Raw genomic sequence first — 20,658 nt, 5'->3', positions numbered from 1 at the left:
TTCAAGTTTGGGAGAAAACAATTTCAAAAAAACCTGTCACATTGGAGAACCACAGACAGTTTATCATGAAACACCCAACTCCACCTTTCTCCTTTCCTGAATCAGCAGTTTGATCCATCCCGTATAGCAAGAAGCCATTGGGTCTGATTGCATATGGTGTGCTGGGTGGAAGCCATGTCTTGGTAAAACATAGAACCCAACAATTTCTAATTTCCCTTCAAGACCACAATCTTGCCCTAAAGTCATTAATTTTGTTCTCCAGTTTATCTTCATTGTAATCAGAATTAGACGATACACTCTAGATATCTGACAAAATGCCTGTAGATGAAGATTCTGATCCTCATTTTTGTGTTTATAGACATAAGAATTAGGGCATTTGGCCCATCAAATCCTCTCTGCCATTCCATCATGGCTGATTTATCATCCTCTCCACCCTATTCTCATGCCTTCTCCCCTTAACCTTTGATGCCCTGGCTAATCAAGAACCTATCAACTTCGACTTTAAATGTACTGTGACTTGCCTTCCACAACCATCTGTGGCAAAGAATTCCACAGAAAAGCAGGCTTCAATTATACCAGGGCCTAAGAAGAATATGGTAACCTGCCTCAATGACTTGCATCCACAGTGATGAAATATTTTGAGAGGTTGGTTGTGATACATATCAACTTTTGCGTAAGAAGTGACTTGGATCCACTCCACTTTGCCTATTGACACAACAGGTCCATCAATAGATGACATCTCATTGGCTCTTCACACAACCCTGGAGCATCTGGACAGCAAAGATGCATACATCAGGCTGCTCTTTATTGACTGCAGCTTGCCATTCAATACTATCATTCCCTCAAAACCAATCAATAAAGCTTCAAGACCTTGGCCTCAATACCTCTTTGAGCAATTGGATCCTCGATTTCCTAACTTGAAGGTCCCAATCTGTTCAGATTGGCAATGTATCCCCACAATCTCCATCAGCAAAAGTATACCACAGTCTCTGTGCTTAGTCCCCTGCTCTACTCGATTTACACTTATGACTGTGTGGCTAAGCACAACTCCATAGGCTGTAGGCCAAATAAAGGTGATGGAGATTTGAAATCTGGCTGCGTGGTGCTACAACAACCTGTTTGTTATTCAGTCGTTAAGTCAAGTCCAACTCTTCGTGCCCTCATGGACAATAGGGTCCATAGGGTTTTCATGGCAAAATATGGAAGTAGATTGTCAAGCCTTTCTTCTGCGGAGGTGCTGCTGCTGCCCAGGTTGAGACCCGGCTGGGTTTGAACTCAGGACCATCTGCCTTGAAGTCCAGTGCAGATGCCACTACACCACCACCCAGCCCACTACACCACAACCTGTTACTCAGTGGACCAAGGAGCTGATTATTGACTTCAGGAGGAGGAAACCAGAGGTCCATGAGCCAATCCCCATTGGGGGATCAGAGGTAGAGAAGGCAGCAACTTTAAATTCCTCAGCGTTAATATTTCAGAAGGCCCAGCACATTAAGTACAATTGCAAAGAAAGCATGACAATGCCTCTATTTCTTTAGGAGTCTGTGAAGATTTGGCATGACATCTAAAACTTTGACAAACTTCTATAGATGTGTGAAGGAAAGTATATTGACTGGCTGTATCGTTGCTTGATACGGAAACACCAATGCCATTGAATGTAAAATCCTACAAAAGTGGTGGATAAACCCAGTTCATCCCGGATAAAGTTCTCCTCACCATTAAGCATATCCACATGGAGCACTGTCGCAAGAAAGCAATAGCCATCATCAGAGACCACCACCAAGGTCATGCTCTCTTTTCGCTGCTGCAATCAGGAAGAAGCTACAAAATCCTCAGGACTCACACCAACAGGTTCAGGAACAGTTATTACCCCTCAGACATCAGGCTCTTGAACCAACGGGAATAACTTCACTCAACCCATCACTGAAATGTTCCCACTACTCATGGTCTCACTTTCAAAGACTCGTCATCTCTTGTTCTCAATATTAATTGCTTAGTTATTCATTATTTATTTTTGTATTTGCACAGTTTGTTGTCTTTTGCACAATCGTATGCCCTGTTGATGCGGTCTTTCATTGATTCTATTACGGTTATTGGATTTATTGAGTATGCCTATAAGAAAATGAATCTCCAGGTTGTATATGGTGACATATGTACTTTGATATTAAATTTACTTTGAACTTTGAATAAAATTATCATTTAAGAGGCTTCACCACAGTGCCCAATTTGGAGTGCTTTGTTATATATTAAGATGTTATTTAAATGTAAGTTGTTGGTGTTGGTTTATCGGAACTTGATGAAGTCCAATTTGTAACTTATACATTATTAACTACAGGCATATATGAATCTCCAATGAAACAAAGCATCACAGAACAAAATAAATACAGCAAGACAAAAAAAATCAAAATTATCAAGAGCGAAAAGTGTTTATATTGTGAGATTTGCATACTAATTATATCCCAAACCCGTTTTGTATAAAAGTGAATTGCTTAGATTTACATTCAGTTAACAAGTCAAGATGAAAGTCTTAAAACTAAAAGCAGGTTAATTATAGTGTTAATCCACATTGTGCATTGTAGGATGAAGCAATTTTACAAAATTAATAATTACAAAGAACTAGAGCTGAGTTTTCTTTACATAAAGAAACCAGACTTTGTTATAAACTCACCTATTTCCAAAACCATGGACTGTAGACTACAACAGCAACTCATCGGCTGCTAGTAGGATCAACAAACGTTTTTCAGAAATAAATGCTTCATTTTTTCTAGTGCAAAGATGAACAGTTGCAATATACAGAAACTTTTCACATGTTCAAACAATATTGTAAACTTTAAGTTCTTGTACACCTAATTTTCCATAGTGAATAAGCTTCCATTTACAAGCTTATTCCATTTCTGAACTAATAATCATTTCAAATTGATAAGTGACTTCCATAAAGATAAAATATTAAGTAGCTAAAAGTACTGGACTGTCACAGAAACTCCAGCTATCAAATGTTATTTTCAGTGCAACAGAAAGAATCCAAGATTAATTAGTTTAAAATTTCCAATTTTTAACGCCTATTTACAAATCTATTAGCTTCTTTTCTTAATGTATCAATATCTTCATTTGTATCTGAACTTGGTTCCCAATCAGAATCTTCATCAGTAGGATCCAAATCATCATCTTCATCATCAATAAAACTATCATCCAGATCATATTGGTTGGGCTCACCATTGTCATCACTCTCACGATCCAGCAGACCTGGGTAAAGGAAAATATTTCCAAACCAGTCTTTATTAACAGACAACCATTTTAACATTACAATATTTGCCTTATTGCAGGCAAATCTAAGTGCATTTATTTGGGTCTAATTTTCATGTTGATATGTACCATTCAGAAGGTTTTAAAACTTAGATTACAAATAGATGTGGGGGTGAGAAATGGACAGGCAGATGACAATTATACAGTCAATGGAAGCAAACTTAAAATACTTTGAATAAAGCTAATAAATATTTTCAGTTGATTACAACTCTTGTATAGCTTTCCCATTATGAATGCCTGCACTGTAATGCTCTATATATCAAAGTTCAATAAATCTGCCTAGAAAAAAACTACAAGGTTTCAGCTCGAAACATCAACTGTACTTGTTTCCATAGATGTTCCTCCAGCATTACTAAGAAAAAAAAGCCATCAATTTTAGACTTAAATTCTAATTGACTGAACATTCTCAGCTTTATGAGAAAAGTAATTCTTGTTTGTGAATTTACTCCTACATGGTTTATAATTTAGAGGTTGTTTCCCTTGTTCCAAATTTCTCTCACCGCAAAGAGCTTCTTGGCATCCACAGTGAGAATCCTTTTATTATTTTATAGGCCCCAATTAAATCAAATAAATACACTGAAACTTCAAATGCAAAAGAGATCGAATTTACTTACACTGGTATCTTAATAATTCAATCCTTTACAATATAGCAGAACTTTTATGAATTAAAAAGTAACACAATCCAAGAACAACACATCTTTCTTACAATTCTACATTTAAATCTGATTTTAGTAGTCCAAATGATTGACTGCATAAAGCCCAGTACGATTCATGTTACATTTCCTCTGTGCCAAATCCCTGAAGATAAAAGGCAGCATTCTTTTTACCATTTCTATTACATTTTGTATATCTGTGTATTTGCTTTTATTGATGAGGAAATAATTTCAAATATCTCTACCTATTACAGTTTGTAATCTCCACATTTAAGAAGTATTTTGATTTGTCATTCTGGGATCCAAAGTAGACAATCTAACAATGTCCACATTGAGCTCCACATTTTTTACCCAATCTATTTATTCTCCTCTGAACTTGTTCTCATCTGTACAACTCATTTCATATTATAGTTCAGCATCAGCTGCAAACCAGGGCATTTATCTCTTCACTCCTTAATCAATTATCAATAAGACAGAGGAAAAAAAATTCAGGGTTTCAATGCAGATCCCCCTGGATCCCCGTTGCCACACTCAATTTCCTCTGTCAATCATTGCTAATGTTAGTTTTGAAAATGTTCAGCTTCATTGCTTTTTCAATACTTGTGCTATTGCCAAATTGGCCTATCATTTGTTTTGATATACAGTTTCATGTTAAAAAAAAAAGACAGAAATAAGGGCTCCTAGTATTCAATAGTCTTGCCCAATGGCATTACATGTCTTAGGAATATCCTGATTTTTTGTTTACAGTTATTGTCCACATATAAACCTAATATTAAAGAATACAATTCATTCCTCTTGGAGGCTCATGCTATTTAAAGTGTACAGCTGACTTAGCATCTTATACCTAACATGGGAAACTGCTTCATTTGAAAATTCTTTTAAAAAAAAAATGTATATATATATATATATATATATATATAGAACTGGATGCAGTTTTCCGCAATTTGCAGTTTCAGAAAAAAAAAATAACTGAAAGAAAATGAACATACAATTTTCACTTACACTTACTTGAAAATAGACATAATAGCTCCTTTGCAAATTTGGTAAATTATTAAGCAGGTAACTTGCACTCTGTTGGAAAGTGCAGAAGTCAGGATGTTACAAATTGCTCCAAATCCAACAAATTACTTGTGAAATGTAGCAATGTAATAGAAAAAATGACAGCCAAATTGTACACAGCAAGATACCAGATACTTGGAATAAGTTGTGTTGGTGGGAGAAGCAAATTGCAGAGGGGCTTAAATAAGTTAAGTAAATGAGAAAGGGTTGAGCAGCTAGTTTCTTGGTGCTGAAAATTTAAGAAAATTAATCTTGGAATACTGAAAAATGATTCCATACCTTTCTGAGCAACTTTCCTTCTTGATCTTCTTTCTTTGCTTTCTACAATTAAAATATTACCACATAAGCCTAAACAAGTCTATTGAGAACAAGAATTATGGCTATCAGAATCACAGGACAAAATACCATGAAACAATACTACTGTAGTCTACAAATAGCTACTTAAACAATACAGTGGGTTAAGACCAATGATAATCATCTTTCTCTGTTTATTTTAATCTTTCATTGTCTATGTTTGAATCTGTCATTAATGATAATAATCTTCCCTTTGCTGGCTTAAAGTATCTATATCAAGTAGGCTTAAGCAGTCTCAGCTCAATTCCTGTTGGCCCTGGGCATAAAGAACAAAACTGGCCCCAATTTAGCTGTTACTGGCAGTCTCCCTAAGGGAAGCTGCAAGGATGGAAAACATCAAGAAATGGAAAAATGCTCTGACTGATGTAGCACAGACTACTTGTCTGAAGATGGGTTAAATTACCTTGTTGGAGAATTACTCTACATCTGGCTGTAATATACTTTTCCTGGAAGTGCATTATTCTGAGATCAAGTACTCAAATCCTACTCCTCCATTCTGTCATTCCTTTCTCTTTTCATCATTGTCCAATAAACCTTTACAACATCCCAGGTCACAAAATATATTTAGTTAGCAGTTTTTTTTCAAGTGTACACTATTATTTTCCACCTTTTGGTCTCATTAATTTTAATTTGCATGCTAAAATCCTAAATATTAGTTATTTTCCCTTAAAATAGAGTACACTGCACATGACAATTATAAAACATGCAGTTTACATAAACTGTTGCAATAATTGAAGCAAGTGAAATTTGAGATGCTACACTATTCATAAAAATAGGAAATCATTTGTAAGTTGATAAAAATAGCTGCAAATATTTAAAATTTTAGCATTCATATTTTGCCAGTTTCTATCAAATCTATACTGTAATTTTGTTTCTTTAAAGAAAATCAACTAGGGTTTAATTTCATGAAAAAATGTTTCTGGACTTTCAGTTCAATATTTGCTTGCAGTAGCAATCAATCAAAAATGTTATATTTGAGCAGAGAAACTTTTGGTAATTGTTCACTAACATAACATTTTATCTGCTACTAGAAATCTAAAATTTCTAGCACAAGTCTTTAAAATATAACATAAAATGAGAAAAAGGAAGTTCCAATACCTAACATAATTAGTAGTGAACAGTCTAATGCAATATGCTTAGGATCAGGGTGCTTCTGGACTGGTAGGTTTTCTGAACATTGTTTCTATTAATACATCAATACTCTGAATTCACACTTTTAAGATGCTACACACAATTATGATTTTCCAGTGAACCAGGTGAGTGGAAAGGGAGCTTGGGCCCTAGGCCAGGTGAGCTAAATGCAGGATATCCAGATAGTTAATACATCAGTTTTACTGACTTTTGAAAAATTAGCACAAAAGATATGAAAGGAAAGCACTTTTGCAGTCTGTGTGTTATGTGATAATGCACACAATATATACTGACTACTGCGGTGTAAAGAACTTCACATCAAAGCCAACATGTCTATAAACTGTGTAAATAAATTAGATCAATTCAGTTTATATGACACAATACACAAGTCAATATTACCTGGAGGTTGAGTGTGCTTGTATCCTTTCTTGTGCTGTGGGTTTTTCCTTCAAAATGACAAAACATATTTTAATCTGCCAGTTATTCCTGGGTAATACATGTCATAAAATGGTGATGTGCTTTTCAGAATGACAGTGGATTAAAAAGTTCATGAATACATTTACTTTTACTTTATAAGTCTTCATAATTTTCTCCCTTCTTCTACCCTGAAGAGATTTTACTTTGAGTTATAGTCCTACCCAAAAAGGACATAACTCCAGCAACCAGTGTTCATGTGATGTGTATTTGAGTTTGCACGACTCCCACTGACTGCGCCCATTTCCCCAAGAGTACCGGTTTCATCTCACACTCCAAAGTCGTGTGGCTAATTAATTAATTATTCAATCACTGTAAATTAACCAGTGTGTAAATTAATACTAGAAATGTGACTGGATTGGAATGTGCTGCACGACTCTTACAAGTCCAGTCCAGAGATTGCAGTGATAAGCTATGTGAAATTAGTGGATCACAACAAAGATATTTTCTATTTCTAGGTGAAAATTGGGGTGCAAAACGATGAATAAAATGGTGTAGCTATCAATATTTCTTTGCAAAGGTAGATATTAAGTTATAATATATTTATAATATTTTCGCATTTCTTTGTCTATACTTGCTTTGCTGCCTTATCTGAATTTGAAAATTCAGCAGCTGCAATATTTAGCTTTTGATTGGACACATGATTTCAGTAATCATGAGGGAGTATTGGAGGTACTCAATTTAAGCAAAATGATTGAAAGGAAAACAGCTTTAAATTGGAGCAGATAATTAAGGACATAGGCATTGTTGCAGAAAGAACCAACCTGTAACAAGCAGTGCCAAAAGGACACTCTGGTCTGTCATCATCAACCTCTTCTCCTCCTAATGGGTCCTCATAATCTGGATCTCCAGGATGACTAAACTCTTGAAAGTGAAGTGGATTCTTCCTACACAGGAATTTAAAGATACTAAATAATTTTTAAAGAAGTTGCATTTAATGCAAACACTTAAAGCACACACAAAATGTTGGAGGTACTCAGCAAGTCAGGCAGGGTCTCAGTGTGGCTGGCAGCATCTATGGAAGGAACTAAAGCAGTCAACGTTTTGAGATGTCAGTATTCCAGTATTTTGTATGTGCTTCTGAAGGCTTCCAGCATCTGCAGAATCCCTTGTGTGATAAAACATTAGTGTTGTACTTTGAAAATGCTTGAATATCTTGAAATGTGTTCACAATCGTGTTTAAAATCTAGTTGAATACACATGAGATGATGAGATCTAATGCAAATTAGCAAGCAGTTAGATCAATAAGAATATTTTGAAAGGCACATGGAAATTTCTTTTCACTAGATTTACTAATTTTTGATATTTCGGTTATTCTCACCATCTAATGGAATACATCTGTTTATGGTTCATTGTAAAAACCTTGATCAAAACCATAAATAGAAGAACGATTTTGAAGCCTCATTGTGGATTATTTTACCTTTATTTCTGTACCTTTCTTCCTCCAGATTCTATACATTTTATTTATTTTCTCTCACCTTCACATCTGGGCCCATCATTCCAACCAAACAACTTCGCATCTCAGCTATCCAATTTTGATTCCAAATTGATACTACATTTTTAGTGTTGTCCTTAAGATGCTCCCCTTCCTGGTTTAGTTTGCTACTCATTGGCCAATTTAGAAAATGTTATCTCCCTCTTTATAATTCTTCATTTACAGACAGCACAGATTTAAAAGATTGCATTCACACATTGAGTGATTTCTGCCATAAACTTGCATTTAATTTTTGAGAGAACACTCTTTTGATTTAGTGTATTTGGTTCTCACCAAATCCTGATGTATATAACTTTGCAGTCTTACTTTTATTGTTATAATTACTTAGGGATAAATGTCTTAAAGAAAACAAGCTGCAAATATAATTTAAATACTATAATATGCAAAAATCAATGAGAAGTACATTCTGTGCAGGCGCAGTTGCAAGAGAAAGTTTGTGAACCGTTTGCATTTACAGGTGTCCCCCGCTTTTCGAATGTTTGCTTTATGAAACCTCACTGTTACGAAAGACCTACATTAGTTCCCTGTTTTTGCTAATAGAAGGTGTTTTCACTGTTATGAAAAAAATCAGCGCGCGATAAAAGGTAGCGTGCGCCCCGAGCAGCCGCTCTCCCCCGGATTCGGAACAGCATTGCTTTAACACGTGCCTGTGAGCAGCCATTTGCAAGATGAGTTCTAAGGTATTGGAAAAGCCTGAAAGAGCTCGTAAGGGTGTTACACTTAGCGTAAAACTAGACATAATTAAGTGCTTTGATCGTGGTGAACGAAGTAAGGACAACGTGAGTTTGGCTTGTGGAAGCTGACAAATGTGATGTTGAAGAGGTTTTGGCATCCCATGACCAAGACTGATAGATGAAGAGCTGATGCAATTGGAAGAGGAAAGGATAACAATCGAAACCGAATGCAGTAGCGAAATGAACGTGAAGCAATTGTGTGAGATTTTCGCTGCAATGATAAAGCACGACTTTAATTTTGAAAGGGTACGTAGGTTTAGGGGATATTTGCAGGATGGTTTGAGTGCTTACAAAGAACTGTATGATAGAAAAATGTGCGAGGCTGAGCAGTCAAGCAAGCCGTCTACATCAGATGCAGCAGATGACGAACCTCGACCTTCAACATCGAGGCAGGCAGTCATAGGAGAAGATGAGCTGCCTGCTCTAATGGAAACAGACGCCGACGAGATGACACCCCAGTGTCCCACCACCCCAACCCCCAGGCCGCGGACAGGTACCGATTCGCAGAGAATGCATCAGTAGCCGGGAGGCACACAGCACATCTTTAAGTAAAATCGGCAATCGCCTCTGATCTGGGCCAACAAATACGAGTCGGGCGGCACCTAATTAATTAGCATGTTTATTTCAGCTTTTTTCTTAAAGATGTGCTGTGTGCCTCCTGGCTACCGCTGTACCCCTGCATGCTTCGCGGATCGGTATCGGTTCGCTGCCCGGAGGGTGGGAGCCACTGCACCACCCAAACTCCAGCGACTCAGCCTAACACACCATCAATGTGCTTGGCGCTGTCTTCCCGATTCCCATAAGTGATACTACACTGTACATACATTATTTCTACTTTATATAGGCTGTGTATTTTTACATGTTTTTTGGTCTGATTTGGCAGCTTCATAGCTTAAAGGTTACTGGAGAGAGTGCTTTTGCTGAGAGCGCTTGCGTGAGATTTTCGCTTCGGAGAACAGTGCTGGCAATGATTGTGGAAAAGTATTTCTACTTTATATTGGCTGTGTATTTATCATATCATTCCTGCTTTTACTAGATGTTACTGTTATTTTAGGTTTTATGTGTTATTTGCATGATTTGGTAGTTATTTTTGGGTCTGCGAACATTCACAAAATTTTTCCATATAAATAAATGGTAATTGCTTCTTCACTTTACGACATTCCGGCTTACGAACCATTTCATAGGAATGCTCTACCTTCGGATGGCGGGGGAAACCTGTACTAGTTTTCTACATTAATTACTCATAATATGTGCTCTGATCTTCATCTAAGTCATAATAATAGACAAACACAATTTGCCTAAACTAATAACACACAAACAATTGTAATTGTCATATTTTTATTGAAAACTTTGTGTAATCATTCATAGTCCAGGCTGGAAAAGTATGTGAACCCTTGTATTTAATAACTGGTAGAACCTCCTTTAGCAGTAATTACCTCCAGCAAACATTTCCTGTAGCTGCTGACTGGACTTGCATAACGGCGAGGAGGAACTTTAGCCCATTGCTCCATTCAAAACTGTTTCAGTTTATTAATATTTCTGGGATACCTTGCATGAACAGCCCACTTTACATCATGTCCCAAAATTTCAATTGGGTTAAGGTCAGGACCCTGACTTGGCCATTCCAAAACACAAAATTTTCTTCTTTTTAAACCATTCTGACGATTCATTCTTGTCTTTCGGATCATTGTCTTGTTGCATTATCCAACTTCTATAAAGCTTCCCTGACATTCTCCTGTAAAATGTCTTGATACAATTTTGAATTAATTGTTCCCATAACGATTGCAAGCTGTCCAGGCCCTGAGGCAGAAATGTAGCCGCAACCATGATGCTCCTTCCACCATGCTTCACAGCTGGGATGAGATTTTGGTATTAATGTGCAGTGTCCATTTTCCTCCAAACATAGCAGTGTGCATTTCTGCCAAAAAGTTCAACTTTTGCCTCATCTATCCACAGAACATTGTCTAAGAAGCATTGTGGAACATTCAGGTGATCTTTTGTAAACTTGAGATGTGCAGCAATGTTTTTTTTTGGAGAGCAGTGGTTTCCTCCACGATGTCATTCCATGAACACCATTCTCGTTCAGTTTTTCTTATAGTGGGCACATGAACAGAGACTTTAGCAAGTTCTAGAGATTTCTGCAGGTCTTTTGCTGTTACCCATTCATCCTTTTTCACCTCCTTCAGCATTGAACATCCTGCTTTCGGTGTGATCTTTGCAGGACACCCACTCTCAGGGAGAGTAGCAACAGTACTGAGTTTCCTCCATTTGTAGACAATTTCTCTTACTGTGGACTGATGAACACTCAGGTCTTTAGAAATGCTTTTGTAGCCTTTTCCAGCTTCATGCACCTCTGCAATTCTTCCTCCAAGGTCCTCTGAAAGTTGTTTTGATCACGGCATGGTGCACATAAACAGATCTTTCTTGAGAAGAGCAGGCCCTGTCAATAACCTGACAGTGTGTCTTTTTTATAGAGCAGGGCACCTCTACAACCCACACCTCCAATCTTATCTCATGATTGGAACACCAGACTCCAAATAGCTTCTGTAGAAGGCATTATCCCAGAGGTTCACATACCTATTTAAACCTAGACTGTGTTTAAATGGTGTACTCAGTAATGACGAAAAGTACAATTGCTTGTGTGTTATTCATTTAGGCAGATTGCATTTGTCTATTATTGTGACTTAGATGAAGATCAGACCACATTTTATGAGTAATCTATGCAGAAAACCAGGTAATTGCAATGGGTTCATAAACTTTTTCTTGCATCTGTATTAACCACAGTGTTAATTGTACAAATAACTAAAACTGCTTGAAGATTAACGTCTCAATAAAGAGCATTTTGGAAGCACTGAAACCAAATCCTGTTATTACTACTTTAATGAGATCCAACTGGGCATTTCTTTATTCCATTAATGAAGGTGGATGTTGAAACTATTAATGATTAAATTTAACATTTTAAACATTTCAATGAACCCTGTGCAAATGTGAATTGGTTTAAATGCAAATGTAGTATAGTACTAATCCCAAAATTGTTTGATTATTTCATAGCAGTGGACAAATTCCTTGTCATTAAATTTTTTATATGTAATAGAAATTTTTTAGTACTTTCTTAGGCTACATGAGGTTGGCAATTATTACTCATCTCCGGACTTTACAGCAATTAAAAATTAATCCTTTTTCTTCTCTTCCTATTTGCCATCCATATCAACCAATTTCCTGGTGCAATTACAAACTTCTTTCTCCTTTGCATACTATTGTCCTCAATTCATTTTATGATATTCCTTCTCATTTGAGTCATGTATAATTTGTTCCATGCTCTATTACATTCCATAGTTCAAGAACAATCTCAGATAGTTTGCTGAATATATATTTTAGCACTTTTAACTGCCAACCTTGCCACATGCCCCATCCTATTACTGCAAACAAAAATGAAAACTCCAAAACTCCCCTACCAGTCACCTACTCCATCCAGGTTGCCCATTTCTTCATTGGAAACTAACAACCTAGTTTTAATCTACTACAGACAATTGCCAACTCTAAATGAAAGTCTTGATGCCACTTTTATTAATTCTCGAAATGGGATGCCCATGTGTAGTATGGAAGCTATAACTCACCAGTTTAAGGCCCTTCTGCAAACATTTTTGGATCTGGAAGGCTGCTTGGACTACAAGCTCTTTTGTCTCTTAGAAATGAATCTTCATTCCTTAAGGCACTTCCTTACCAAGCTTAATGATTTTCTTGTGAACAGTGGGGTTTCTTTATCATGTTACAGATTGGATTTCCAGTTAATACACAATACAGAGAAGCCAGCTAAATTTTCAAAAAAAAAATTGATCTGCTTCTGAAGTCTTTTCAAATTGTAAATTTTGCCATCTGCTCATATTTGTTTACACATCTCAGCAGATTTTGGAAGGCTGATGTATTTTATACATGATAGAAATAAAAAATAAAACTACTCATGTGCATATACGATATATTTCTATGTAGATGATAGATACCTGTAGCAATTAATTCCATATACACATGCTCTCTTCTTTTGTTCTTTAGCTTGAGAACAACTTGTGCTTCCGGCTGACTCCGTTTCTTCAAGTCCTGGGCTTCTATTTTTACAATGGGGATCTTGCATATGTGTGTGCCGCAGCTGCTCCTGTTCAACTGCTCCCACTTCCTCCTCTTCCTCCTCCACCTTCTTATCGCTCACTGGCCAGTTGCTTGCTTCATGTAATTTCTGTGGGCCACAATGTTCTTGGCTGCTACCTTCAACATCGTCAAGCTTGGTCTGAGAAGGCATACTGAATTGGTTCCTTATTTCTTCTTTCCTTTTCACATAAGTGGAATTTGTTCCAAAATTATTCTCCTCAGTATTGCTCTGGGAAACAAAAAAAATTGCAACCATCTGTTAGAGAGGTTATTTACTCATTTTACATGAAAGAGCAACATAAAAATTTTCACGTAAGAAAATATTCCAAAACATTATCCAAGACTGACATTAAATTTTGTATGGCAATTCTTGGTGTGTTGAACTGGTTTCAAAATGTCTTTAAAGAAGAAATGAAGTAAAGAAACAAAGATTTAAGAAGAAAATCCAGGAACTTGCCAAAAGGTACAATTATAAGAAGGCCACAGTAGGAGGACATCTCACAGGTGTAAAGGGCTGGAGAAGACAACAGAGAGGAACGGAAGTAAAAAGTCCAAAAGGTAATTTCTATGCAACAATGAGAATGTTAAAATTACACTTGCTTAAGCCAGAGCCACAGTGATCAGAAAGGTTGGGAACAATGAATGAACATTATATGGAAGTTTTAATTTTCCTTCATTGAGATTACGAGTTATGTCTGCCTTCATTGAGAGAAGCAGTCCTATTTGCAGTATATTTACAATGCTTACAGAAGTGATCCAGGGCAACCAAATCCAAGGGAGTAATCCAAAAAGATCCACAATATAAAAACACAGGTCAGAACACAAAGACTACATGTTTGTTAATACGGAAACTAGCACAATTCTTTAAAGGTCGATTCTTCCCAGTGGCTCTCTCTTGCCCACTCCCTCCAACCCGGATGCCGGTTTTATTAAATTGCACCCTCCAAATCTCAAGTGGAGCAGTCCTGACAAGGCGGCAGGTCTAGCAGAGCTCTACATTGAGACTGACAGTGCCTCAGCACACCTGGAACATGGAAAGGTGGGTGGAGAGAGAACAGATACAAAAACACGGATGCACACAGGAGTGGTTACCTAACATATTTGCATTTTACAGTATTGCATCCTGGACCTTAGTTGTTAAAGCATATAGTTGTTACTTTGGTGTGGATTACTAGAGGACTCAAGTTTTGAAAATGGGGGTAAATCAAAGTTATATTCTTTCAAAAACTTTGTGACAACAATGACTTTGAGCTGAGTCTTTGAAAATGCATGCATGCAAATACCACCTGCATACTGCAATTCAATGACTAAAGTTGAGGTTACCTCAGTTCTGGAGTGGAGGAGATGTGGGATGAACAGTGTCCCATTTGAGCTGGAAGTTAAGATCATGGTTTGTATGCAAAGACAAGACTTTCTGTAGGAAACCAACTTTAGAAAAGCATTTCAATCCTTTGTCTTTTGAAAGGTCATAAGGGTCTTATATAATAATTAATGTTTCTGATTAATTTGAAGTTGATATCCAGTGAAGATCATGTCTTAGAATAGATTCCACAACTGGGTTTGTCTCCTTTCTTGAAGGTTATCATTGTGAAATGTCTTCCTCCTTCTAGATGTGGAATATGAGAGTGTGAATGTGTGACTTTAGCTGAGAAGAACTTATTTTTTATTATTTCAATAGGGATACAATCTACGCCCAAGATCTTTCAGTTTCTAATTTCACATATGGACTTTTTGACAACTAATTAATCAGGAGATTGCAAAGTGGATGGGTGCAGAAAGGTTGCTGTGGAATGGAGTTAATACATTCAAATCAAGGACAGACAAGTTTGAGAAATTCTTTGAGCAGATGTTAAGTGCTGTTTTCTCCTAGATGAATTCACCTCTTGGCACATACTGAGCCTTTGGGTTACACTTGGCCTTGTAGTACTGAAGAATTCATGCATGTCACCATAATCAGCAAATTACTGGACTTCCTGTACTATCGCCACTCACCATCTGTCCTTTAGGTTACAGGCTTTACATTGTATCTCAGCCTTGAGGTGCCTGAAGAACCGTTTCTGAATAGAAAAATACTCTGTATTTGCAATTAGTTAAATCCAGGATTTCCTGATCATTCTCATCAAATTAGTACTGTGATTTTCTCATGTTCAGTTGTCTTTGGTATGGTCCCAATATTAATTTCCTTGTGCCAATATTTCTGTTGCTGCCTTTGTTTTGGAGGTAACAAAGGATAAAGAAATGGTCAATTTAAAACTCCTCTGCATTGAAATGACAAGGGTGATATAATCTAACATGGGTGATGTAATCTTCCTGGATTCATGTATTGTTACGACATCTTGCACTTGCCTCATTGCTATTTTTTTTAAACTGCCCATTACGCTGCTGGTGTTTAGGGCAGCAATGAAGGACCTCTATCTCTGGTTGTGTTCAGGGCTTCCTTCAGCATGTCAGTAACTTGCTCTTGGTTGTCACTACTGTCAAGCAAGTAAGTCCTGGGTGGAGGGTCAGGAATACCATCACACTCAGATGTAGAAAAATTCTTCACTGCTGTTTCTGTAACAATTTTGTTTTACTAGTCAGGGTTGTTAGCCCTGAGTTAAACCCCTGAACCTGGCGGATCAGCGAACCACTCTTAATATGGTCTCTACCCTTTGACATTTTAGGCATGGGTGACCCTACCAAGAGCCAAAGCATAAAGCCCTGACTCCAGCCAACATAGCTCTCCAGATCATTGAGGCACACAAGCCTCCAAACCCTGACAAGGCTTTGGTCCTCTCGGAGGTCATTGCCAACAGTGTGCAGGTTATGGCAAGACTTCCTCCAAACATTTTATGAGGCAGGGAGCTTTCCCTGCTGCTTTCTTGCCAAATTCGCCTTGCCAGAGGACATCTCTCCCTGGAATTGAAGCTGAACGTGTTTTAACATGTCTACAGTAGTTATTGGACACTAGTCATCGTAGACTTACTTGTCACTGAAGCCTGTGTGGTAATCAGGATGAAAGACCATCTCACATTCTGAAAAATTAAACTATACGAAAACAACCACTTCTCCTTAAGAAAAAGCTCAGCATCTAGAATGGTAGAACCCTCATGGATCTTGTTGTTGAAGAGATAAAACTGTACATCTGGGGGAAAAAAAGTCCTAAAATTGGATTTGAGATCAGTGTTTGCTTGCTGATACAGATATTAATGATCAGAAAGTAAGACAGCATATTAGTACTAATATTGAACAAACCACAAATCATTTCTTACCTTGCTGAGAGTAGGCTTCTCATTTTCACTTGCCTCAGTTTTTTTCCTTCTGCCCTTTTTCTCTAGTGGTTGATCTGAAGCTTCATTTTCTTTGATATTCTCAAATGATTCATTTCTTTTTCTTCCTGGTTGATTTACCTCAGTTTTGGTTTCCTCTGCACCACTTCTTCCTCTTCCTCGTCCCCTTCCTTTACCTGAAGCAAATAAAATGAACAAAGAAAAAAAACTGTTAAGCACAAAAAAAGCAAGTTTTTTTAAAATCAATAGTGATCATTTTAACAAGTTGACCACCAATTACTCAATAGATGGACAAGCAAATTAAAAATAAAAATAGATTAATCAAATGATGAAAGGAATAGACTTGCTTGTTAGATGGTATGATGACAGCCAGAATGACCTGTAGCTCAGTACAAACGCACATTTGGTCAGATAGCATTTTATGGACAGCAAGTTTATTTTTCACGACAACAATCCTTCATCGGAAAGGCCTGAAATGTTATCATAAATGCTGTTTCTCTTTACACCTGTTGCCTATTTCCAGCACTTTCTACTTTTATTTGCTTTCCGATGTTCACTATCATCACTATGCTCGGCTGGTAGCAACAACTGGATTTCCTGGCATTTAAGGTTGGATACAGAAAACCAGAAGCCGCAGTCACTGATTCTGTGAAAATACAGGCTACACTTTTAAGTTGAATTCAATACTGCTTAACAAGAGAGCACAAAAACATAAAATTAATTTTTTATTACAGGCAAATAACTTGCACCAGTATTCTGAAGGGGCACAGAGTACCTGCATATTTATAATAAATGATAATAAATGAGAAAAGCTGCATGGGACTCTGGTAAAATGTTACTAATAAGACTTTCCAAAGATTTATTAATTTAAAAACTTTATTTCTAAAACTTTGTACAGAAATGTAAATTAATAAGCCATTAAAGTGTTTAAATGCTGAATATAACGTTGAAGTTTTCAAACATAAACATTCAATGTTTTTAAAAGATCTGCTTAGCTAAATGTCAGATTTCTTTTGATGTTATGGACTGGAGTAGCTTTGACTGACCTGTGTTGTACCACTGCTATGTCTGCAGAAGAGAACAACGTTCAAAGACATGCAACAAAACTCTGTTTTTCAAAGTTTGCAGATACGTACAGTATACATTTTGTTTTTACTGAGGTCAATTGCAAGTACAGGCTTTTGACAACAAAATCCAGGTCATAGTATCCAGCATGCAATAGTTGTAATATTATTAGGAATTAAATATTATAATCATTTTTATAACTGAACAAAATTATCCATGGTGCAATTGCTCAAATGCTGCTAATCTTGGTGATTATAACTTCTTTGTATACATGTAACAGTAACATCCTGGAATATTTTTATGCTGCCTAATAATCTCAAAGATAAAAATACAAATTGTATTTCAATACTTTTTACAAGCTGAGCGCTCTTAAAGGGAGAAATATGTAAAGATTGCTGATTTCCCCCTTTGTGGATCTTTTGCAACTGTAATATTTACTTATCTTCTTACAGCAAAGATCATTTTCTGCAGATCTATTGGCAGCAATCTATTCCTACCAGGATCCAAAAAGTACTTCACTATTGCTCTGGAAGTTGAAAATAAGTTTGTCTCAGTAGCATAACTAAACAAATGTTGAACAGTGCCAAGGAAAACGTATTTATGAAGGAAAAAAATTCTCCTTGTTTTTATATATCACCAATTTGCACACCGGAGCATTCATAACATAAACAATTTGTACGATTCAAATCAAAATGTTAGAAATACTCACATAAAATAATAGTCAATGTAATCTAGATTCAAAACAAAACTTTTAAAAACGGTAGTTGTTATACCTATTCTGCAGCTGATAATTTAGTATATGCTGTTTAATTACTAGTAAGTATTGTAGTTCTTTTCCAGGCAACTGATTTATTTTACATTAAAGTAAAAGGCTTATTTTACATAAGCCATATATCCCAACATACAACTCTGCTGCTGTTTATATCCAGTTAAGGTCTCTTGTAATTTTATGTGCCTCATTATTTCATTTCTTTTTATCTAGTTTCTTCTGAAATTATAAGGTAATAATTTAACTCACTCTACTGGTTTGATAAAAGCATAAAGCAAATAATAGATAGCTGAAACCAGGTGAGGGTAAAGGGAGGTGGGGGGGGCGGTGGGAATGAAGTAAGAAGCTAGAGCGTGGTAGGTGGAAAACGTAAAAGGCTGAAGAAGAGCAATCTGATAGGAGAGGTGAGTGGACAGTGGAAGAAAAGGAAGAAATAAAAGTACCAGAGGGAGGTGGGGCAGATGTGTCAGAGAGGAAAGGGGGAGCCAGAATGGGGAATGGAAAAAGGGAGAAAGGGTGGAGGAGAAATTACAGGAAATCAGAAAAATCGATGTTCATGCCATCAGGTTGGAGTTACAGATGTAAGCTGGGGAAGGACCCTGAGAGGAGAATGGATGGAGTCAATACAGAAAGAAAGAAGACAAGAGCAAGCTGAAATAATACACCTGCCTAGACAGACCACCTTCTGGATATTGCCAGAAAAGGAAAGCTTTTAGGGGCTATAGTAATACAAGGTTAGAAACTGGAGTCTTCAGTTTCAAATTTTCTCCTTATAATCATTAAAGATTGCTGCTATGGTATTGTTTTGTAGATACCTGCAGCCCCCTCGTGGTACATTGCTGTATTCAGGTATGTATTTCAAAAAGCTGCTCTGCTGGTGATTCAGATCCACAAATAGGATCATTTCAGTATTATATACATGTATAAATTCTGTACAAATCGATCACTTTCTACTAACTCATAAAAGGCATTTTATTATCAGGAACTGCTGGACTGTTGTAAAAAGCCATGTAGTGTACTAATGTCCTTTCACAAAGACAATTTACGATATCTGCTGGCCTATCTCTGCCACCAAATTTATGTAAAAGGACAGGCAGTGATGAATGATAAATGCTAGTTTGCAGGGGCCATCCAGATCCAGAAATAATTAAGCTAAAAAGCTACTGTCAAGAACAATATAATGTTTTTTTTTATTATTTACAGCCTTCTACTTCTCCTGCATCTTCTGCCAGGATCAGGATTCAGTGGACCTATTTTTCCCTCAAGTTCACAACATATCCGAAGAGGCCGTTGTTGCTAGAACTGTGCTACTGACAGATCTATGTTCTCCATTTCCTTCTACACCCTTACTTTCACAAATCAAACCTAATGCCATTGCAGTTTCTACAGGCACTATTGCGTTTCTTCTTGTGTAAGTATCACAGACATCCCACCTCTCCCGGAAGTTCCGGGCATCTCCCGCATACTGATATCGGCTCCCTGATGCCCGCAAATTATATACAATATCAGAATGGGGGGGGGGGGGGGGGGAGAGAGACCATGATTGATCTCTCTTTAAGCTAAGTCGACCTATCAGTTTTCTCTATGGGCGAGCTTTACAGTCAATCTCTCTCTCTCTCTTTCATTGTCCATCAGTTCAGTTTAGTGTCCTGCAGCGCCATGGCAGATTGTTCCAAAACAAGAAAATATAAAACATACTTCACTCCAGACTACACTAAAGTGTACCCCTGCCTAACAGGGGTCAAAAATAATGACAGTGTTGCTCGCTGCACTGTTTGCAACAGTGACACTTCTATTGCCCATGGTTGGTTAAATGACTGTAAAAGACATGTTGAGGTGAGTCCTGGATTATGTCTCAACTAACCTTGAAGGACTGGTGCCAAACTACAAAAGTTTGCCAGTTGAGTTCTGGGGGAAGCTGTCCAAAGTAAAATCTGTGAGCACAGGGCAGTTGAGATTCAAAGAGTTCTGCCAGTTGATGAAGCTGCTTTTAGTGCTGCCAAATTCTAATTGTGATGTAGAAAGGGCATTCAGCATGGTGCATCACATTAAGACAGAATTCAGAAGTCAGCTGTCTCACAAAACACTTGTGAATCTGATGTCTTGCAAAATTAACAAATTCATTGACACAGACTGCTATGAGGTTGAGACTTCTGGTTGAGACCTCCCTGAAATGAAGTTGAGACCTTCCTGAAATGAGTCTCTGCAG

The 20,658-nt window shown here is 37.1% G+C and overlaps 1 protein-coding gene across 1 annotated transcript in view; it reads right to left on the bottom strand.

The window, feature by feature from the left end:
• Nucleotides 1–2,401: 2,401 nt before the first annotated feature.
• aplf (aprataxin and PNKP like factor) overlaps nucleotides 2,402–20,658 on the bottom strand; it is a 41,624-nt gene continuing 23,367 nt past the window's right edge. Inside the window, exons 6-11 of the mRNA XM_072265453.1 lie at nucleotides 16,598–16,791; nucleotides 13,205–13,575; nucleotides 7,739–7,861; nucleotides 6,900–6,946; nucleotides 5,295–5,336; nucleotides 2,402–3,243 (exon numbers count right to left, since the gene is read on the bottom strand). Coding sequence (XP_072121554.1) covers nucleotides 3,053–3,243; nucleotides 5,295–5,336; nucleotides 6,900–6,946; nucleotides 7,739–7,861; nucleotides 13,205–13,575; nucleotides 16,598–16,791 — 968 coding nt within the window. The 3' untranslated portion in view covers nucleotides 2,402–3,052. The remainder of the gene's footprint in view (nucleotides 3,244–5,294; nucleotides 5,337–6,899; nucleotides 6,947–7,738; nucleotides 7,862–13,204; nucleotides 13,576–16,597; nucleotides 16,792–20,658) is intronic.

This window comes from Mobula birostris, chromosome 8, assembly GCF_030028105.1.
Source record: "Mobula birostris isolate sMobBir1 chromosome 8, sMobBir1.hap1, whole genome shotgun sequence".
In the NCBI taxonomy this organism is placed as follows: domain Eukaryota; kingdom Metazoa; phylum Chordata; class Chondrichthyes; order Myliobatiformes; family Myliobatidae; genus Mobula; species Mobula birostris.
This window is presented reverse-complemented; position numbering and strand designations above follow the sequence as displayed.